The following is a 19,411-nucleotide window of genomic DNA, read 5'->3' as shown; positions in this document are numbered from 1 at the left end:
GTTTACGTAAGAATGGTAACAAACCCACATAACAAATGGAGCAGAAGAACAAATTAAGAGTTAAATGCAATCCGCTTTCCCTTTCTCCTGACAAGCTCTAAAACTAATGACTTGCTTACAATTAGCCTTGTCTGCCATCTTTCTGGGTGTCTTTGATTCCTGAGATCACCCCCCCCCCCCCGATCTGAAAGCCAAAGCTTTTGAATCCACAAAACTGAAGGGCTATGGCCAAACTTGGCCCTCTGGCTGTTTTGGGACTACAATTCCCATCATCCCCGACCACTGGTCCTGTTAGCTAGGGATGATGGGAGTTGTGGTCCCAAAACAGCTGAAGGGCCAAGTTTGACCATCACCGTAAGGTCTTCTAACCCTGCCCACACCAAGGATTCCCCATCTCTGGTGTAAGGCTTTTCCTTGGGACCTGTGCATTAGTTGGGTAGGTGAGTGAAGGAAGAGAGAGAGGAATTTGTATAGGTTTGTGTGCAATATGTGGTTTGGGCTGCAATCCTGAACACACTTACTTGGGAGTGATTTAACTCAGTGGGGATTACTTCTGAGTCAACATGGATATGTTTGCACTGTCTGTGTGTAGGGTAGGGGTTTTGAAAAATCAGTCTTCAACTAGGCACTAACACCGTACTGACATGGGTCCATTTATTCTGCAGACTGGCAAGTTCAGATGTGCGTTACAGACACCATGAGTCAGTATCGCTGCAACCTTTGCCAGCCTGGTGCCCTCAGATATTTTTGACTATGACTCCCATCAGCCTCAGTCAGCACCAAATTGATAAAAGCTGTCATGTAATCATCAACCATGTCAGGAAAACCCTTAGGTCCCATGTTCATTTTCTGGTCAAGAAATACATTTTTCAAAGATAAGTTTTGATTGAACTTAGGAAATGAAGATATTTGCTCCCTTCCTTCAGATACTTGGAATACAAACTTATTAAGCATATGTAATGCACTATTAAGAGGCTGGGTGTCAGGCGTATATTTTGATGAATGCATTGTAAATGCCAGAATGCATATAAAATAACAGATCCATAATTATACTCCTATATCTTTTAAAAACGGCCATGCCAACTCTCTGTATTAGGAACTTACTCTAAATCAAGATTATTTTATTCTCCTGCAAGTGAATAAAGCACCTACCTTCTGCTGGACGGATAAGAAAAACATTGGTATAGTCTTGTACTGTAACTCAAAAGAGTATCATTCTTAATTAGCTCAGCTGACCTCCTGCCACCCTCCCTTTGATCTATGCAGACCTGGGCCAAAAGGGTTGAAGACTCAGAGATCCCAAATACATTCAGGAAGCATGCTGCCTAACACTAGAGGGAGTGAGGACATTTAATAAAATATATAAAAAAGTAGCATAGGCATACCAAATGCCTTCCTAAAAAAAGGTTGACAGCTCACCTAATAGCATGTGCAATAGGTCGCCCTGGGGAGGGTGTTCCAGAGCTGTGGTGGCACCACCAATAAAGTCCAGTGCCCAGCACATTACCAGTTGATATGGGGCTAAATAACAGCATACATACATGCTGATTATTTGGGTGGTAGGTTGTACCCACAGACAGCTTGGGCCTGCTCTGGGCTCCCTCATCTGCTTAATCCCCACAACTGTTGGGTGGCAAATTTGTCTGTAGTAGATTTATGATTTTTGCATAGGTGTACGAGAGTGGTTTTCTGCACGTTGATTTCAACTCCTTTTCAGTATGCATGAAGTCAGCGGACAGCTTCTTTTCTGACAGTTATTGCCCTTACCCAAATGCCGGGTATGGTGAGTATTCCATGTGTTTCTAGGGCTTTCTATTGCAAGAATGACTGCAATACACTTCCCCCCCCTTGCCTCAAGCTGTGTCCTACCATTTACTAGAACCTTTGGCGTGCCAGGACAGCTGCCAAGAGATAAAACGTCATGAGTAACCACATTAGCACATTTTCTGTTAATCTTTTACTTTTGGGAAGAACAGCGCTGCAATTCTCTCTTGGCGCCAGCTCTTAAGGCCACACCATAGTGGCATTAAATCAGAACTAGAGGGAATATACTGTAGATCAGGCATCCCCAAACTTCGGCCCTCCAGATGTTTTGGACTACAATTCCCATCTTCCCCGACCACTGGTCCTGTTAGCTAGGGATCATGGGAGTTGTAGGCCAAAACATCTGGAGGGCCGCAGTTTGGGGATGCCTGCTGTAGATCCTGCTTTTCTTTGGGGACACCAAATCAACTTTCAATGAAATCAGTTAAAAGACAACCAACATATTTTTAAACAACGGAAACAACTACATTTATTTTGCATCGCAAAAATAAGCAATACGACAATCTTTGATCATCTTTCTCAAATACAAAAGAAAAAGTCTTAGCGTGCAAACCATTTCAAATAATCTTGATAACTGTGGTGTTAAAACGTAAGTCTCTTTAAAGTTTCAATTACGGGCGCATCAAGATCTGACTTTGTGTATCTTTCCCTTTGCAAATTTTGTCGCCGATTCCTTCAGGTCAAGCATTGATGTTTGGTCATGTTCAACTCGTCTCTTTTGCAACATAGTTGAGCGTACGTTTTTATAAGTTTGAGCTTTGAGAAACGGCGTTCACCACTTGTCACTGACCCTGGCATGTGAGAAGGATGCTTAGAGCAACAGAAACATTAGGCAAATTATCCAGGAGTTTTTGTTGTCATATGAAGAGAAGTATACTCCTTGTGACAGCATAGACTTTGGAATCTTCAAGCTACTGCTACCGGTATATATACCGAGAAAACAATTCTCATGTACAAATTACTCCCAAAATAATAAAATTCTTCAAAATAAATTCATAAGATATGACAAAAACTAATCTGTATAAAACTGTGCTCCCCTTAGTTCAGCATTGCACCCCTCAGAGGTCTGCACCATAGCCGGCTGCCTCATTGGCCTAATGGTAGCATTGGCCACAATACAACCACATGGGTGGCTGAGTAGGTTCAATAATGAGCCCTCACCAGTGTTTGATTGCATTCAACCGGAGTTTTCCTCTGCTTCCGTTCAAGCCATCTCCCAGCTGGTGTCATTGCTCTAAGCCTGGGTGTACCAAGGAGCTAAGCTTCCTTGACTAGGGAAAACACAGGAAGCTGCCTTATACAAAGTCAAAGCATTGGTCTATCCAGTCCAGTATTGTTTATGCCGATAGGCAGCAGTTCTCCAGGGCAGCGGCAGAGCATGTCTCAAAGCTGCCCAGGTGGGGTGTGTCTGCACGCCCATGCCAGGGGTGAAGGACAAATGGAGCCCACCACACCTGCCCGGCCCCCACCTTTCTTTTTCGTCAATCATTTGTAGTCAAGTAAGATTGTCTTCCATGAACACAGTTTTAACAATGAGTCCGTAAGTGACTGTGGAAGCCAATTCTGGATCCACATGTCCTTCCACAGTGGGGACATAGGTTTCTGGGCAGGAGTTGATCATGGTGAGGGTTTGCCAAGCGTCCCTTCTTCTTAGCACGTTTCCCCCTTTCATCCTGAGTTTGAGTGTCTTCAAAGCTCATGACACCTTTGGTAAAGACTGTTCTCCAATTTGAGCGCTTGCAGGTCAGTGTTTCCCAGTTGTCAGTGTTTATACTACTTTTTTTTTTTAGATTTGCCTGCCAGCCCCCACCACTGCTAGAGTGACACCAGTCCTGAGTGGCATGGCTGTTGCACTCTCCAGTTGGCACCCTCCCCGGATCTAAGCCTTGCAAGGCAGTGCTGGGAGGGCAGTGTGGGAACGCGGCAGGCAGGGGTACATGCCTTAGTCCCAGTCTTATGTGAGGCTACAATCAAAGGATGCACGGTTGCTCTGTCCCTCTCATGCCGCTCTCCCCACACGGTCTCGCAAAGTGGTGTATGGCTGGCTCGGGGAGGGCGGCGGGAGCTGTGTGCCCCCCCCAATGTGCCCAATGTGATTGCCCTGGCAGCCCTCTCATGCTACACCTCTGTTCCAGGGTTTCAGAGGGTTAGCCCTACCTAGAGATGGCAAGGATTGAACCTGGGACCCTGTTCCTTCTTCTAGGTTTGCCCCTCCCCGCAACCCTGCAGGGTAGTGAGGGGGTGGGGTGGCAGTATTGCACAAACCTACAAACTTAATCAATTTTACCATGTCCATTTGTGGCCCAATGGCAATTGCTTCCCTTACACAACCAAAAGAGGCTGGCAAAAATGGTTATGCCAAGTTTTTTTTTAAAAAAAGCATGTGCACTTTTGAAATCGGTGGAGAATAAGTCAAGTCAATAATTAAACAATGCTGTGACTCAGAGTAAATCACTGCTAAGCAACAGTCGTTCCAGTTTTACGTACTCACAGGGAGCTGCTCATAATTAACCTTTTGTATTAAACACTCAAAGCACCTTTCCCTTTGCTGTACCCACTGAAGGCTGCATAGGTGTCTATGTGCACACGTGTTTTTGAACACCCCATACCCAAAACAAAATCATTTTTTGTACAGAGGGAGAACTTAAATAAATAACCGGGGTGGGGTGTATAACCCTCCTGCACTTTTAAATGGTGCAGTCTAGTGCAAAATCGTATTCCTTGGTTCTGGCCAGGGGTGCAGAGAAACTTAGCTACATGGTACATGCAAACTCTTGTATTAATGAGGTACGGTAACTGTTAGGTGGATTTGTAGCTGGTTCACTGACCGAACCCAAATAATACTCGTTAATGGTTCCTCGTCATCCTGGGGAAAAGTGATAAGTGGGGTGCCGCAGGCTTTCCTGGGCCTGCTGTTGTTCAACGTCTTCATGAACAATTTGGATGAAGGAATTGAGGGGATGCTCATCAAATTTGCAGATGACACCAAACTGGGAGGGGTAGCTAATGCTGCAGAAGACAGGATCATAATTCAAAATGACCGTAACAGATTGGAGAACTGGGTGCAAGCTAACAAAATTAATTTCAATTGGGACAAATGTACTGCAAGGGTCTGCACTTAGGCAGGAGTAACCAGCTGCAGAAATATAAGATGCAGAACACCTGGCTTACTTGTAGTACATGTGAAAATGATCTAGAGGTCTTAGTGGGTGACAGGTTTTGCAGTAGCAAAAAAAAGCTAATGCCATTCTAAGCTGCATTCACAGAACTCTAGTGTTCAGGTCAAGGGAAGCAATAGTGCCGCTCCACCTGTATTCAGTCTTGGTCAGACCACATCTGGAGTACTGTATCCAATTCTGGGCACTACAATTTAAGGAGGATATTGACAAGCTGGGAGGATGTGTGTAGAGGAGGGCAACCAAGATGACCCGGGGTCTGGAAACCAAGCCTTATGAGAATCGGTTGGAGCTGGTGGGTATGTTTAGCCTGGAAAAGAGGAGACTGAGAGGAGATATGAGAGCCATCTTTGAATATCTCAAGGGCTATCACATAGAGGATGGAGAAAGCTTGTTTTCTCCTGCTCTGGAGGGTAGGACTCAAACCAATGGCTTCAAGTTACAAGAAAGGAGATTCCGACTAGACAAACGGAAAAAAACTTTCTGAAAGTAAGAGCTGTTCGCCAGTGGAAAGGTCTCCCTCGGGAGGTGGTGGACTCTCCCTCCTGGGAGGTTTTTAAGCAGAGGTTGGATGGTCATCTGTCATGGGTGCTTTAGCTGAGATTCCTTCATTGCAGGGGGTTGGACTTGATGATCCTTGGGTCCCTTCCAACTCCATCATTCTACGATTCTATTAAAAGCCCAGTGGCTTCCTTCTTTGCTGCAAAAGCATCATGGGAGAGACAGCAACTTGGAGTAGAGCAGCAGCACAGAGGAGTTGCTTCGTCTTTCTCTGTCAATCATTTCTCTGCTCCCAATCATCCTCAGAGCCACTTCCTGCTCCCTACTCCAGGTTGCAAACAAACATTTGGAAACCTGCAGCGAAAGGGACCAGGGTGTGACCAGGGCGTTGTGACCTGCTGTGCATGTCAAGGTGCCTAGTGCAAAGGGCCAACCAATTTGTTTTGGTATTTGGGATAGAAAAATCTCACAATTTTCTCTCGCCCTTCTTTGGAAAGAACAGTTCAGCAACAGTGAGGACAGCTATCCATGCCTTGCCTTTTCATGACTCCCCAAAATCAGCTTCCAAGTGTGTTGGGTGGCAATTTATAATGGGGGGGGGGAGAGGGTGTCGAGACAATTGTTCCCTTGCTTAGGCATCTGAGTAAAAGGTGGCATTTGGATAGAAATTTGCTTCTTTGCAATTAGAATGACATTGTCAGGTTAAAGCTCCTGTGTCACCGTATTTAGGCTTACCGTACTGTGTTTTAAGGGCAGGGGAAAGGTTTGGTAATTGAGAAGCAGTTTCTGCTGCAGGAAAACAAAAGTACCAGGAGATTCTAGCATCAAAGCCTTCTGATTGGTTCAGGGCATTCACCAGAGTTTTAATATATATATGGTCATACCTTGGTTTAAGTACGCCTCGGTTTGAGTATTTTCAGTTTAAGTACTCCGCAGACCTGTCTGGAACGGATTAATCCACTTTCCATTACTTTCAATGGGAAAGTTCGCTTCAGGTTAAGTACGCTTCTGGTTAAGTACAGACTTCCGGAACCAATTGTGTTTGTAAACTGAGATATCACTGTATTTTACTATTTTGGCTTCCGCCTGTCTCGAAAAGCAATGGAGTGAGCCCGGGGGGGGGGGCAAAGTCAAACCACAGGAGTATTATTTTGCCTGCTGTGGCTGCAGAGACCTGTAACTCGCAACTCTCATGTTGCTTTTACTGCATTAACTGTCTTGGCATGCTGGGAAAGTCCATAACTCACCAAGCGTTTGGGACCCATCAGCTCCCCCCCACCTAGTTTAGCTGGCCAGTCAAAGCCGTATCCTGGGCCATTGTTGCATGCTGACAGCTTCTAGGAGGCACAGGTGACAGCTGAGCACAGGATGGGGACTACAACTGGACAGACTACCCCAGGAGGAGCATAATGTGACGTCCCCCACCAGGTTTACTAAACCCTAGTTAACATCCTACACCAGCAAATTCATACTTGCCATGGATTATATCCGGTATCCTCAATGCTTGGCAATATTTATAGTTAGAATAAATTAGCTTTGCTATTTTGTTCTGGTTTACAATTCCAAGCTGTTTTGACAATTGGATTTTCTAACTTTAGTTTTTACGAGAATTTTGATCCCATTTTATGCCATCGCTTATTTTGTTATTTATTATTAATCCACTTCATTTAAAATTGGTGTGTGTCTGTTTGGGTGAAGCCTTTGTACTGAATGCAGTTCCTAAGTTCCTGGTCGCTTGCTGTCAAGTTAGTGATCCTGAGGCTCAAGGAGTAAAAGAGCCACTGCCATTTCTCTAGTCTTAGGGGTGGCCTGCTAAGGTCTGAGTCTCCTGTCCCAGGCTGGCTGGACAGTAGTGGTGGCAGTGTATCTTGCAAGGCTGGTGGTAGACCCTGAATAGTAGCTCCGCTCTTGTAGCGCAGACCACCAGCAAAGACACCTTTGAACCACTTAAGCAATTTCCTGCTGTCCCAGGACAACTATTGAGCCCCTCTGATATGCTGGAGTGGCTGATTTTCAGATGACATACCGGTAGGTCTACTGCTTTCATAGTTGCTTTAGCCATCTTTTTCAAAAAGTATATAGTGTTGCTATTTAATGCACTTTCAAGTATACACACACAAAGTAAATGTTGGGGGTCTCACATTGGCTTTTAAGTTATTGTGGCATACGCTTTCATCGACTGGAGCCTGAACAGCTGCAAGAGCTGTTTTTTTTATTCCAACTGACTAAATATGGCCAACTCCTCCTGGTAGCTGTCATCTTAAACAAGCATTCACACATAAAAGTGTTGTGCTCTCATGCATATGCCAAAATTCAAGTGAGAGAGAAAACTTAGATGAATAACTTGCAGGTCAACACATCTGAAAGCTCAGTTCCCACCATCCCTGATCCAACACCTGTAGATTCCTCATCCCTGAGGTAGAATCAAGAAAAGGAAATCTTGAGCAGGTGTTGAGAGAAAAGGCAGTGGCTAAAGTAAGGGTAGGGCTATGAGGGGGAATGGAAGGCACCTGCAATGCTGGAAATTGGCTTTTCCAAACATACTATTATGGACCAACCAATTTAATCTGTTGGGCATTCCTCAGTTGCACCCCTATGGGACATCTGTTTATGCCTGCATTGCAGGGGGTTGATTACAAGTTGATTAATTGCAATAAATGGTGATGACCCTTCAACTAGCACCCATGAAGCAATTTCAATTTCATGAGTCCAGTTCTTTAAGTACAAGTTACCAACAGGCACAGAATATATCCAGATTGAAAAGAACCTACTAAGCAAAGTAGTCACTTCATATTCAACTTTAATATAAAAAGACATTAATCACTTTCAAATGCATTAGAAAGTTTCCCCTTACAAACTGCATGATCTGGCACAAAAACTGAGTTACAGAAATAGGCATCTACCTGCCAGGTCTGAAAAACATACACTGCTGTTTTCAAATCAGGTGCTTCAAAAGCACTTAAATTATTAAGGCCGCAATCATGAAACCACTTCCTTGAAAGCAGCCCCATTAACCTCAGGAGGGGCTACTTATGCAAAGTGGTTTCAAATTGCAACCTAAACTAAGACAAAGACATTTAGCTATACATACACAATGACAAGGATCTTTATGCTTTGAAAGAGTTGTTCGGGTTGTGCATGGTGCGCAGCCATATTGGCTTTGAGGGCTATGGTAGTTCCCGTTGCAAAGATATTACAACCTTTTGCTGGGAGATAAGGCCTCCAACATTTTGACATGTGTCTTTTGCATACAGTGTCACAGCTGCAGAAATCAAAATGAGTTTTAAAAAGCAACATTTCCATTGATCTATGCAAACAGATGCAAGGTAGCTAAAATTGCTTTGTCAGGTGGCAGATATACTCCTTTAACTGTTAAATGAATTTTTTTTCCAAAATAATCAAAGTACTCACAGCGCTTTCTATTTTCCCACAATGCAGTATTGTTTCCTGTATTACCAGTTTACCAAGGCAAAAGTTGGGCAATTGTATTGCAAAGGTTATCACATACAACACACCCTCTCACTGGAAACCGCTTCGAGGAGTTAAGACAATTCATACACACTCAAACAATTTCATCTTTTTCTTCAATGTTAACCTGCTATGGTAACATCAGTTAATCATGACTCAGCTGAACGCATATTCACACTTGGCATGAGTGGAGCAAGTTAAGTTTGGAGAACACTCTTGAAAGGCCTCTGTAACAGTCTTGTAGTAATTAGTGCAAGGTGAAGGGGGTGTTTCCCCTCCAAACACAGAGAAGTAGGATGGTAAACCTCAGCCAAATAATTCACTTGATGACATAAACATATAAATACTTATAAATAAAACCCACATAATTTATGCTTGAAGGTAACAAAAACATGGCTTGAACTTAGGCATCAAGAGCTCCTGCAGCCTGATGAATGCTCCTCCTCTGATGTTCTCATGTCAAAACTATCTTAACTCTTTACTCCAACCTTCTTCAACTTGGTGCCCTCCAGATATTTAGGACTGCAACTTCCATTAGCCCCAGCCAACCTGGCTGTGCTGACTGGGGCCAGTGGCAGTTAAAATCTAAAATGCCTGGAAGTAAAAAATGTCTGGGGAGCACTAGATAGGAGAAAGCTGCTTTTCATAGTATTCCCAAGACTGAATGTGGTCAACTGCTCCTACCTTAAGAAGTCAGATATTTACACACTTCTGCTGAGCTGTGGAGAGAGGCCCACAATATGGAAAGAAAAAAATCCCTTTTTCAAAGTGATTTAAAAAAATACAACTGCAAATATTTCAGGTTTTAAATAAGCAGTTGGCAGAAGATTTATAGCAAAAATATATCTTCAGAAAATAGCTGAAAGGTTCTGAATACTGATAAACATTTTTTTTCAAAACTATTAACTATTTAAAAACAGAAAAGAAAGAATGACAGAGAAAGCTAGCTAGGATAATGGGCACCGCTGCTTTTTTGGCTCTTCCAAGAGCTTATACGGCAAATAAATGTAGAGAAGTCTGTGAAGTATTTACTTGGGATAAAGGCGTGGGAAGGGTAAACCAAACCTTTGGTGCTCAGGCCAATTACTTCAAAAGTAGTCCCACTAGTCATATGATTAAACCAGCAACAACAAATGCAAAGGATTGGTGGAAGGTTCCCAGCCTAGATAAAATATGGGCTTCAACTTAAGCAGAGGCGTTACAGCCCACCTTTTGCATGCTGAGGACTGGAATCTATCTTGCACTTGCACCTTACAGGGGAGGAGGAGATGGTCGAGGGAGGAGGAATTTTGCTACACCATTTTACGCTCCTTCTAAATCCTAGAAGGAATTAGGAAAATGATCTGGTTTTGGAAGTGTTGGGCCCCAAGGAGGCAGTCTGGGGAATGTATGGGTGCAGGACAGAGAAATGGCGTGACTAACCTTGTGCACCCAGGAGTCTTTTGACATGAGAAGCCACGGCTGAAGCCCCAGGAAGTTCCCAATGCAGTTTGTGGCATGGCATAGGGGTGTCACAAGGTTTCAAAATCAGTAGGCTGGCAACTGGTTGAACTGGTTGATGTGCCTAGAATACCTCCCTGAATTGTGGCTGTTGAAAATATGTAAAGTTCAAACACTACAAGTTGCAGGTTAACTTTATACATTAACACAACTTTGCAAAATGAAGTGCTTTGCTTTTTCTTTTTTCTTGGAAGATCATGTGCAGCTTTGAGAAGACAAACTATTTGGAAGTTTCACTACTCGGGATCTGGCTTCTTTAAAGGATATCTCCTTCACTCTTTGTTTCAAGATTCAACAAGAATCTCCACAAAATGATCAAGCTCATTAAGGTCAGATTTACAGTTAGAGTTAGAATTTGTGGCTGCTTGAGGAAAAGTTTCAAGTACATCACAGTGTCCCATTTTTGTACTGCCCATCATTCCCGTTAATACTGTGTCTAGATTGTAATAGGAACTGTCAACTTCTGAAAATAGATCTTCAACCGAGTCAGGAGTTTTTGTTTCTAAGGTTTCAAATATTTGATCCAATGACTTGTGGAAGTTTCCTCTATTTTCTGGAGGGCTCTCCATGTCCCACACATTACTCTGCAGGTTTCTGGGAGCTTGTAGTGGAGCAGGTCTTAAGATTTCTGAACTCTCTTCTGACTGTGCGTCTTCAAAGTCTTTTGAGAAGCCACTATAACCTTGAACAAGCTTTTCTTCAGCTTGCTCCTTCGAAGACCGACAGAGGATATCTGTTGAAACCAGCCGATCAAGAGAGGTTGGTCCTGTACTCTGTGCATTTATCATCTGCCAAGTTCCGTCTTGGGTCATTTCCTCTTGAATCTGCCGTACTGTATTGGCTATTAGTACTGAACGATACAGATTAGGTTCAACAAGCATGTGGCAGAGCTGAAGTTTAACCAAAGACATGTCTAGTAGTGACTGGCGCTGCAGGTTATATGAAGGAATGGCTTTAAAACCAGCTAACGTTCCTTCAATATCGTCCTCTCCATCAATACATTTCCTCTTCAGTCCACGTACAAACATTGTGTCCTGTTGAAAACAGAGCAAGAGGCTATTAGATAACAAATCCAGAGCTTGTCTTCTAAGGTTTTATATTTAAAATCAAACAGCTTTATTACAAAACAGAGATTAATCAGGCATTCCTTTAGTCTGTACCCTGGAAATTGAACTCACCATTTGTCACAATCAAAGTAATATTAAAGGCACCCCAGGTGAAACCAGCTTTTGACAAGTGAATAATAATCTGCAGGTTCCTCTTATTAAATAAAAAGTGAGTTAAAATCATTTTCAAATGTGATTTGCACACACCTAACATTTGATCAATACAGAATAGGTACTGTCTTAATGAGATAGCTTGTGCACAGCCACTCCATTCCAGGACAATTAACCTGGGACCAGTAAATAAATGTTCTGAATTATTTAGCTACAAGGTACATTCAGACATCCTGGCACCAGAGAAGAGCATCTCTGCATGAGAGAGTAGCTAATACAGGCTGATTCTATCTCCCCTTTTCTTGGTATGGAAAGAATCAACATACAACATCACAATATTTACAATTCAGAATGAAAGGGGTTTTCAAAAGATGCCTAAAAACCATAGCCCTGTGAGTCTGCCTATGGAAAGTGCTACAGAGTATAGATACTGCTGTTGAGAAAGGAAGATGGCCATAAGGAACAGAGCTAAATCCAGTTTGTCATATCCTTTGGGGGGGGGATTCAAGTGCTCCCTAGGGGATCCTGGACTCCAAGCCAGGCATAGGTCAATGGCTAGAGACTAGTTGAAGCAATGATTCTTCAACATCAACTTTGATGGACTGATCATGTTGTGTGGATGCCTGATGATTGTCTTCCAAAGCAACTACTCTATTCTAAACTTAAAAATGGAAAGTGTAATGCTGGTGGTCAACAAAAGAGGTTTAAAGACTGTCTCAAGGCAAATCTAAAAAAATGTAGTATAAACACTGACAACTGGGAAACACTGGCCTGCAAGCGCTCCAGTTGGAGAACAGCCTTTACCAAAGGTGTCATGGGCTTTGAAGACACTTGAACTCAGGACGCAAGGGAGAAACGTGCTAGGAGGAAGGCATGCTTGGCAAATCCACACCATGATGAACTCCTGCCCGGAAACCACTGTGGAAGGACGTGTGGATCCAGAACTGGTCTCCACAGTCACTTACAGACTCATTGTTAAAACTGTGTTTATGGAAGACAATCTTACTCGGCTACGAGTGATCGCCAAAGAAAGAAGAATTTTTAAAGGAAGTTTGCAGTTGGCAGACCAACCAAAACTGGTGGTGCCATTTCAGCAACTAGATGCAGAACCAAGTCTATAAGCACCCTCAAATTTCCAATCTGCTTTTTCAGTAGGAGCATGATTTATCCTAGAAGTGGCAATCTACCTATTTCTTGATTTCTGTGCTGCTCACCATCAAAATCTCCATAGCCTAGACTAAGCTTCATCTTATTAACCCTTATCCAGATAATATTGGATTACGTGACTGAGGTGTCGAAAAGCTCCTGTTGCTGTTTGCAATGCTGAAAAAGGAGGTTCTTAAATGTGTCAGGCAGATTTGCTAGGAAGATCAGTCTCAATCACATTTACCACCATTTCCTTGTGATTCAACACAAGCAAGGTTTCAAACATATGAAATGGAAAGACCATTGGTATAGCTCAGCATTCTGTACACTGATTGGTAGTGAGTCTCAAGGTTTTCAGACATGTATCTCTCTCTACCACAGCTGGAGATGTTGGGACTTTCTGCATGCAAAGCATTACTGAGATGCAGCCCCTTCCGTAGGAAACAAATACTTGGGTGAATGCTTTTGTCTTCCTGCTAGTTTGACAAGAAGCAAGACTGCAAGAGAACAAGCAGCTCTCTGACCCACTTAGGAACTACAAATATCTCAGCTGGTAGAACATGAGACTCTTAATCGCAGGGTTGTGGGTTCAAGACCCACATTGGGCAAAATAATCCTGCATTGCAGGACATTGGACTAGATGACCCTTGTGGTCCCTTCCAACTCTACATTCTATGATTCTAATAAACAATGCTTTTCTCTTCTTCTCTTTCAAACTCTTCCTGCCAACTCTAAATATCAATATGCTGCTACAAATAAAGCAGTGTACCTCTTGGTCTTATCTCTGGAGACTTGAAGTTGTGTCTTATGGTTGTTGTTCTGGCAGAAATCCACCATAGAAGGGAATGCTCATCACGGTGCCACAACAAAACTATTCTCACAATAGCTGAGTAGACATGTCCCCCAGACATTGGAGGTGAGGGAATATATCCAAAGCAAGGCTAGTTAAGCGTGTTCCAGAAGAGTGCGCCAAAAGACAAAGTTGGTGGCAGAGCCTGTTCATTCCCAATTCTCAGGCCCATGTGCTCAATTCAATCAAACTTCATGAACTAATCAAACCAGGGTTTGAGGGTATATCAGAAAAAGGCAAAATAATTTGGACAAATCAGTTTGCCCAGTTCAAGAGCAACTGCAAAACTATAGGGGAAATGGGAACTGGCACGCCTGACATTCAAGCAAGATGAGAGATCATAGAGCCAAAGATAATCACTACTTTTTTCTCAAAATCAACTCATCCCACATATCTGTTGGTTGCAATGCGGAAGATATGGACAAATTTCTGCCACCACATGGATCCAGCGACTATTCTGATTTTGTTTAGCAATATGCACCCTCCAATTCTACCATTACAGGAGAATTCTAGTTTCACCCCTACTGTATTCTCTTGCCTTCCCCTTTCCAGTGAAACAGAAAAAGAATATTTCCTTCCATGCAGATCATATAGAAGAGAAAAACCAGGGCAAGTCAGAGCTGAGTGCATTATGACCACCACCCTGAATTCAGGGCTACTTCAAATATAAGACTACTAAAGTCAAGACACATATGGTGGCAGAGATTATCACAAGTAACTATTTAACCCATTAAATTCCCATTTCCTTGAGTCCCTGCACCTTGTGACTTGAGAGCACTTACTAAGTCCAGAAATGCTTACCAGACAAACTTTAGTCCACAAGTTAAAGGTAAAGGGGCCCCTGACCATCAGGTCCAGTCGTGTCCGACTCTGGGGTTGCGGCGCTCATCTCGCTCTATAGGCCAAGGGAGCCGACGTTTGTCCGCAGACAGCTTCCGGGTCATGTTGCCAGCATGACAAAGCTGCTTCTGGCGAACCAGAGCAGCGCACAGAAACGCCGTTTACCTTCCCGCCGGAGCGGTCCCTATTTATCTACTTGCACTTTGGTGTGCTTTCGAACTGCTAGGTGGGCAGGAGCTGGGACCGAGCAACGGGAGCTCACCCCATTGCAGGGATTCGAACCGCCGACCTTCTGATCAGCAAGCCCTAGACTGTGGTTTAACCCACAGTGCCACTTACCAATAATTGTGTCTGATGCAGTCCTTCCTCTTCCCCCATATTACAGAGCAAGATTCCATACAGCAAATGTTCTAGCACCACCTACCTGAAAGCAGCAGGTGAAAAAACAAATATGCATTCCGTCAGTTAGAAAGAAAATTCTCAGAAAATATGATAGAAACATTTTCAAAGTAGACTTATTTCCTCTCTTCCCATATGCGTTCCCTCTCCCACTTGACAAAATAATGTGAAGTGAAAGCTAGGCTCTCAGAAAGTATGCAGTAAACCTCCCAAATCAGCCCCTGCAGCTATGGCTGATGAAACTTGAAACGTTTATGTAGAGCTTCCAAGCATTCAAAGCATTTCACATATATTACAGTGTTGCAATCCTTGCAAACACCCAATAAGATAGATCAGTATTATTCCTACATTGTAGATGGGTGGTGGTGAAGGATAAAGCATTGGTGGCGGCCCACACTTGTCTAAGGGCACCTAGTGTTATTAATTAAGGATGTGATTTCAAAACACTTGATTTGAATACATACACAGACTTCAAGGGTAGGTGACCTTATAATTAGAAACTGTCAATTCACTCACGTTTGTCTCACATAGCAATAGTAGGAGCTAGCAGCTAGTATCATTGTCAACAGAGCTGGGACTTATTGTCCAATACCTTCAACTCCAGCTGTGGTATCCCAGGGTAAAGGAACTCACTTCTACTGCTGATTTTAGTAAGATTTTCAATTTTTTCATGTTCTTGTTAGAACATATGAATGTGAAGCGTTAGTAGATTACATGTTAAAAATGCAGCCTTTAATACATTACTTTCAGTCCTGAATCTACTGCCATCAATTTCATTGGGTGACCCCCTGCCCACTCACCAATACTGTATTGCCGAGACTGGAAATATGTTGTAAAAAGGTAAAGGACCCCTGACAGTTAAGTCCAGTCATGAACAACTCTAGGGTTGTGGCGCTCATCTTGCTTTACTGGCCGAGGGAGCCGACGTTTGTCCACAGACAGTTTTTCCAGGTCATGTGGCCAGTATGACTAAGCCGCATCTGGTGAAACCAGAGCAGTGCACGGAAATGCTGTTTACCCTCCCGCCGGAGCGGTATCTATTTATCTGGCTGGATTTGATTTAAACTGATTTAAATCACGACTTAAATCATGATTTAAATCACTAGTCATTAAGGCTTGATTTAAATCATAGTTTTCTGCTTAAAGACTAATACATGCTGGTATAACTTTAATATGCAAGTAGATGAAGATTTTTAGAATAACAACTTTTCATATTAGTTTTTTATCCCCAGTTTAATAGGTTAATCATTCATATTTAGACAACTTTACTGTTGTACTTAGGAAGGAGAAAAATAATCATTACCTTAATAATAACAATTTAAATAGATTTATTCAACTGAAACAATAATATTACAGCATATGTTATTTGCTTAAACAAAAATCCATGTTTGTTAACTAATTTGGCTAAACAAAAACAATATATATATATTTTAAGAAACTTAAACTTAGCACTGAAGGGGCTGTTTCTGTATTCATAGGTTTGTAGAACAATAGGATTAAGGTCTTTTTCTCAACTCTGTTCATGTTATAACATTTTTGCTGTGAAGGAAGAGGCATGTGATCTCTGTTGAGTCAAATTCAGTTTTGAGAACTGCAAAAGTAAACCAAGCATCTGTGATAATATCTTGTAGGCAGAGAAACGGCCCAATAATCTTACAAAAACCTCTGGAAGAGCATGACATTGTGAATGGATTAATGGAATTTATTTACCCAAAAAATTAAACATATACAGCCTTATTCTACATAAAAAAAACCTAATCTTTATTTCATGATGGAACAACCTTTGGATGGTAATATATTTTCCTCACAAAGCATTTTATTAAAAATAGCGGAATTTAAAAAACTGATTTAAATCAAAAAATCTGATTTTTTTTAAAAAAATCATTGATTTTTATCCACCCTGCTACGGTATTCATCTACCTGCACTTTTTGGCGTGCTTTCAAACTGCTAGGTTGGCAGGAGCTGGGACTGAGCAACGGGAGCTCACCCTGTCGCGGAGATTCGAACTGCCAACCTTCTGATCGGGAAGCCCTAGGCTCAGTGGTTTAGATCACAGCGCCACCTGTGTCTGTTGGAAATATGTTGTATGTCCTAACAATTGCTAATTACTTTCTCCCTCAATGGGGAATTAAAATCTACCAGCTAGATGCAGCCAGCTAATCCCTTTAGCTACTGCTCATGTATAGTTCATGGATCTCTAAAACCTGGGGTATGAACCAGTTACTTATCAGATTTTATTGTGCTTCAAAGATTATTATTTGCTTCTTTACATGCCAAGATACCTGTCCCTTTACTCATCTACATTTCTCTACCTTATTAATATTTATTGATGCTATTCTAAAATTTCCCTTTTCCTGCAAAAAATATGTAGTTGCTGTGGATTGAATCCAAGTCACCCACATAATACTAGCAGACAACATGATTACCAAAGTAGAAAATCCACAGTACTGTACTTTGAGATTGCTAGAGAGACTAGTTTCTTTCAAGTTACTGCAGTAAGGAAAAATAGGTGGCACTTTATGGACTGCAGCAAGTTGTATGGATAGGGTGGGATGCTTGTGTGAGATATAGAGATAAAAATCAGGAAACAATGTTTCTGTGTACAGGATAGTAAGGACAACTCTGTCCAATGTATGAGAAGAGAAGGATTGGAGGATGACACAAGAGGCTAAGAAATTACTAGATTATATAGGATGTGAGGATAAGTGTTACCAAAGTGAGTGGCAAGGGCTGGTCCAGCTGGAAAACTATTTTAAGGTTTTTAAGATGAAGTTAAGCACAAGCCATGCATAGGGCTGCCAAGATCAAGTTTCTGAGTGCTAGGGCAACTGAATACCTAGAACCTTTTCTAGCCCTGAGTGAATTTATGTACTAAGACACAAAAGGGAGGCTTGTTGAAGCCTCTTGCAAAATTAAGTACAGTGATGCCTTGCTTTATGAATGCCTCGCACAACGAAAAACTCGCTAGACTAAAGAGTTTTGCGTTGTAAGAGGCATTCGTAAGACGACAAAATTTTCTATAACCACCGCTTCGTCTTACGCGCACATCCGACACGGAGCGCAACTTCGGAGACCTCCGAAGTTGCGCTCCGTGTCGGGGGAGGCAGGCGGGAGGTGGCGGGAGAAGCTCTTCCCCCGCCGCCGCCTCTCGCCGCGCACATCCGGCACGGAGCACAACTTCGGTGACCTCCGAAGTTGCGCTCTGTGTCGGGGGAGGTGGCGGCGGGAGAAGCTCTTCTCCCACCACCGCCTCCCGCCCCGCACAGCCGGCACGGAGCGCAACTTCGGAGACCTCCGAAGTTGCGCTCCGTGTCGGGGGGTGACCTCCGAAGTTGCGCTCTGTGTCGGGGGAGGTGGCGGCGGGAGAAGCTCTTCTCCCACCACCGCCTCCCGCCCCGCACAGCCGGCACGGAGCGCAACTTCGGAGACCTCCGAAGTTGCGCTCCGTGTCGGGGGAGGCAGGTGGGAGAAGCTCTTCTCGCCCCGCAGCGCCGGCACAGAGCGCAACTTCGGAGACCTCCGAAGTTGCGCTCCGTGTCGGGGGAGGCAGGCGGGAGAAGCTCTTCTCCCTCCGCCGCCTCTCGCCTCGCACAGCCGGCACGGAGCGCAACTTCGGAGACCTCCGAAGTTGCGCTCGTGTCGGGGGAGGCGGGCGGGAGGCGGCGGCGCGAGAAGCTCTTCTCGCGCCGCACACAGCCGGCACGGAGCACAACTTCGGAGACCTCCGAAGTTGTGCTCCGTGTCAGGGGAGGCAGGCAAGGTGGTGGTGGGAGAAGAGAGCTTCTCCCCCCCCCCCGCCTTGCATACAACCGGCATCGGACGGGGCTTCGGAGACCTTCTCCGAAGCCCCGTTGCATGCCGCCGCCAGTCCCCCAGAGCCTATAGGAACGCATTGATTACGTTTCAATGCATCCCTATGGGAAACTGGGACTCGCTAGACGAAAAATTCGTTACACGAATTAATTTCGTCTAGCGAGGCACCACTGTACAGGGACAATGTTTGGAAAGGCTAACGTGTGGAGCTTTTCGGTTTAGAAAAAAAACAACTAAGAGCAACAGCTGAAATCATGCACTGTGTGGTGAAACCAAATAGAATCCTTCCCTTAATAAACCAAGGTTTTACTTCACAAAAGTTGATGTGTAGTGGATGTAGGAGAGACAAAAAGTACTTCATGCAACATGGTTTTATTAAAGTCCCTGCCACAAAACATGGGTGATGCTCATTGGTTTAGGATGGCTATAGAAAGGGCTTAGACAAACTCATGGTGAATACTTAATAGGTGGTTAGGACACAATATTAACCAATAGTTTATATATAAGAGAACAAACCTAGCCTCCCACAGGCTCGCATATACTTCCTCATTCTGATTTGGAGTCTAGAAACTTTACATTTCATTTTGGATTAACCACAGCTTGCTATTCTATCTGAACTCTGACAAACTGTGGCCAATCTTAACAATGGTTAGTGGAAACATGCTGACTTCAGGCC

At 43.4% G+C, this 19,411-nt stretch overlaps 1 protein-coding gene across 5 annotated transcripts in view; it reads right to left on the bottom strand.

Annotated features, from left to right (window-relative positions):
* Window positions 1–10,643: 10,643 nt before the first annotated feature.
* CDCA4 (cell division cycle associated 4) overlaps window positions 10,644–19,411 on the bottom strand; it is a 571,510-nt gene continuing 562,742 nt past the window's right edge. For 4 of the 5 annotated variants that reach the window (XM_060271559.1, XM_060271557.1, XM_060271562.1 and 1 more), the window contains 2 exons: window positions 14,862–14,946; window positions 10,644–11,503 (listed from right to left, as the gene is read on the bottom strand). In XM_060271559.1, coding sequence (XP_060127542.1) covers window positions 10,754–11,503; window positions 14,862–14,900 — 789 coding nt within the window. In that variant the 5' untranslated portion in view covers window positions 14,901–14,946 and the 3' untranslated portion in view covers window positions 10,644–10,753. Of the gene's footprint in view, window positions 11,504–14,861; window positions 18,041–19,411 lie in introns of those variants that run through there. The other variant, XM_060271554.1, reaches the window with a different exon arrangement.

The sequence above is a fragment of the Zootoca vivipara genome, chromosome 1 (genome assembly GCF_963506605.1).
Source record: "Zootoca vivipara chromosome 1, rZooViv1.1, whole genome shotgun sequence".
NCBI classification, from domain to species: Eukaryota; Metazoa; Chordata; class Lepidosauria; order Squamata; family Lacertidae; genus Zootoca; species Zootoca vivipara.
The sequence above is the reverse complement of the archived record's forward strand: the minus strand, read 5'-3'. Positions and strand labels throughout refer to the sequence as shown.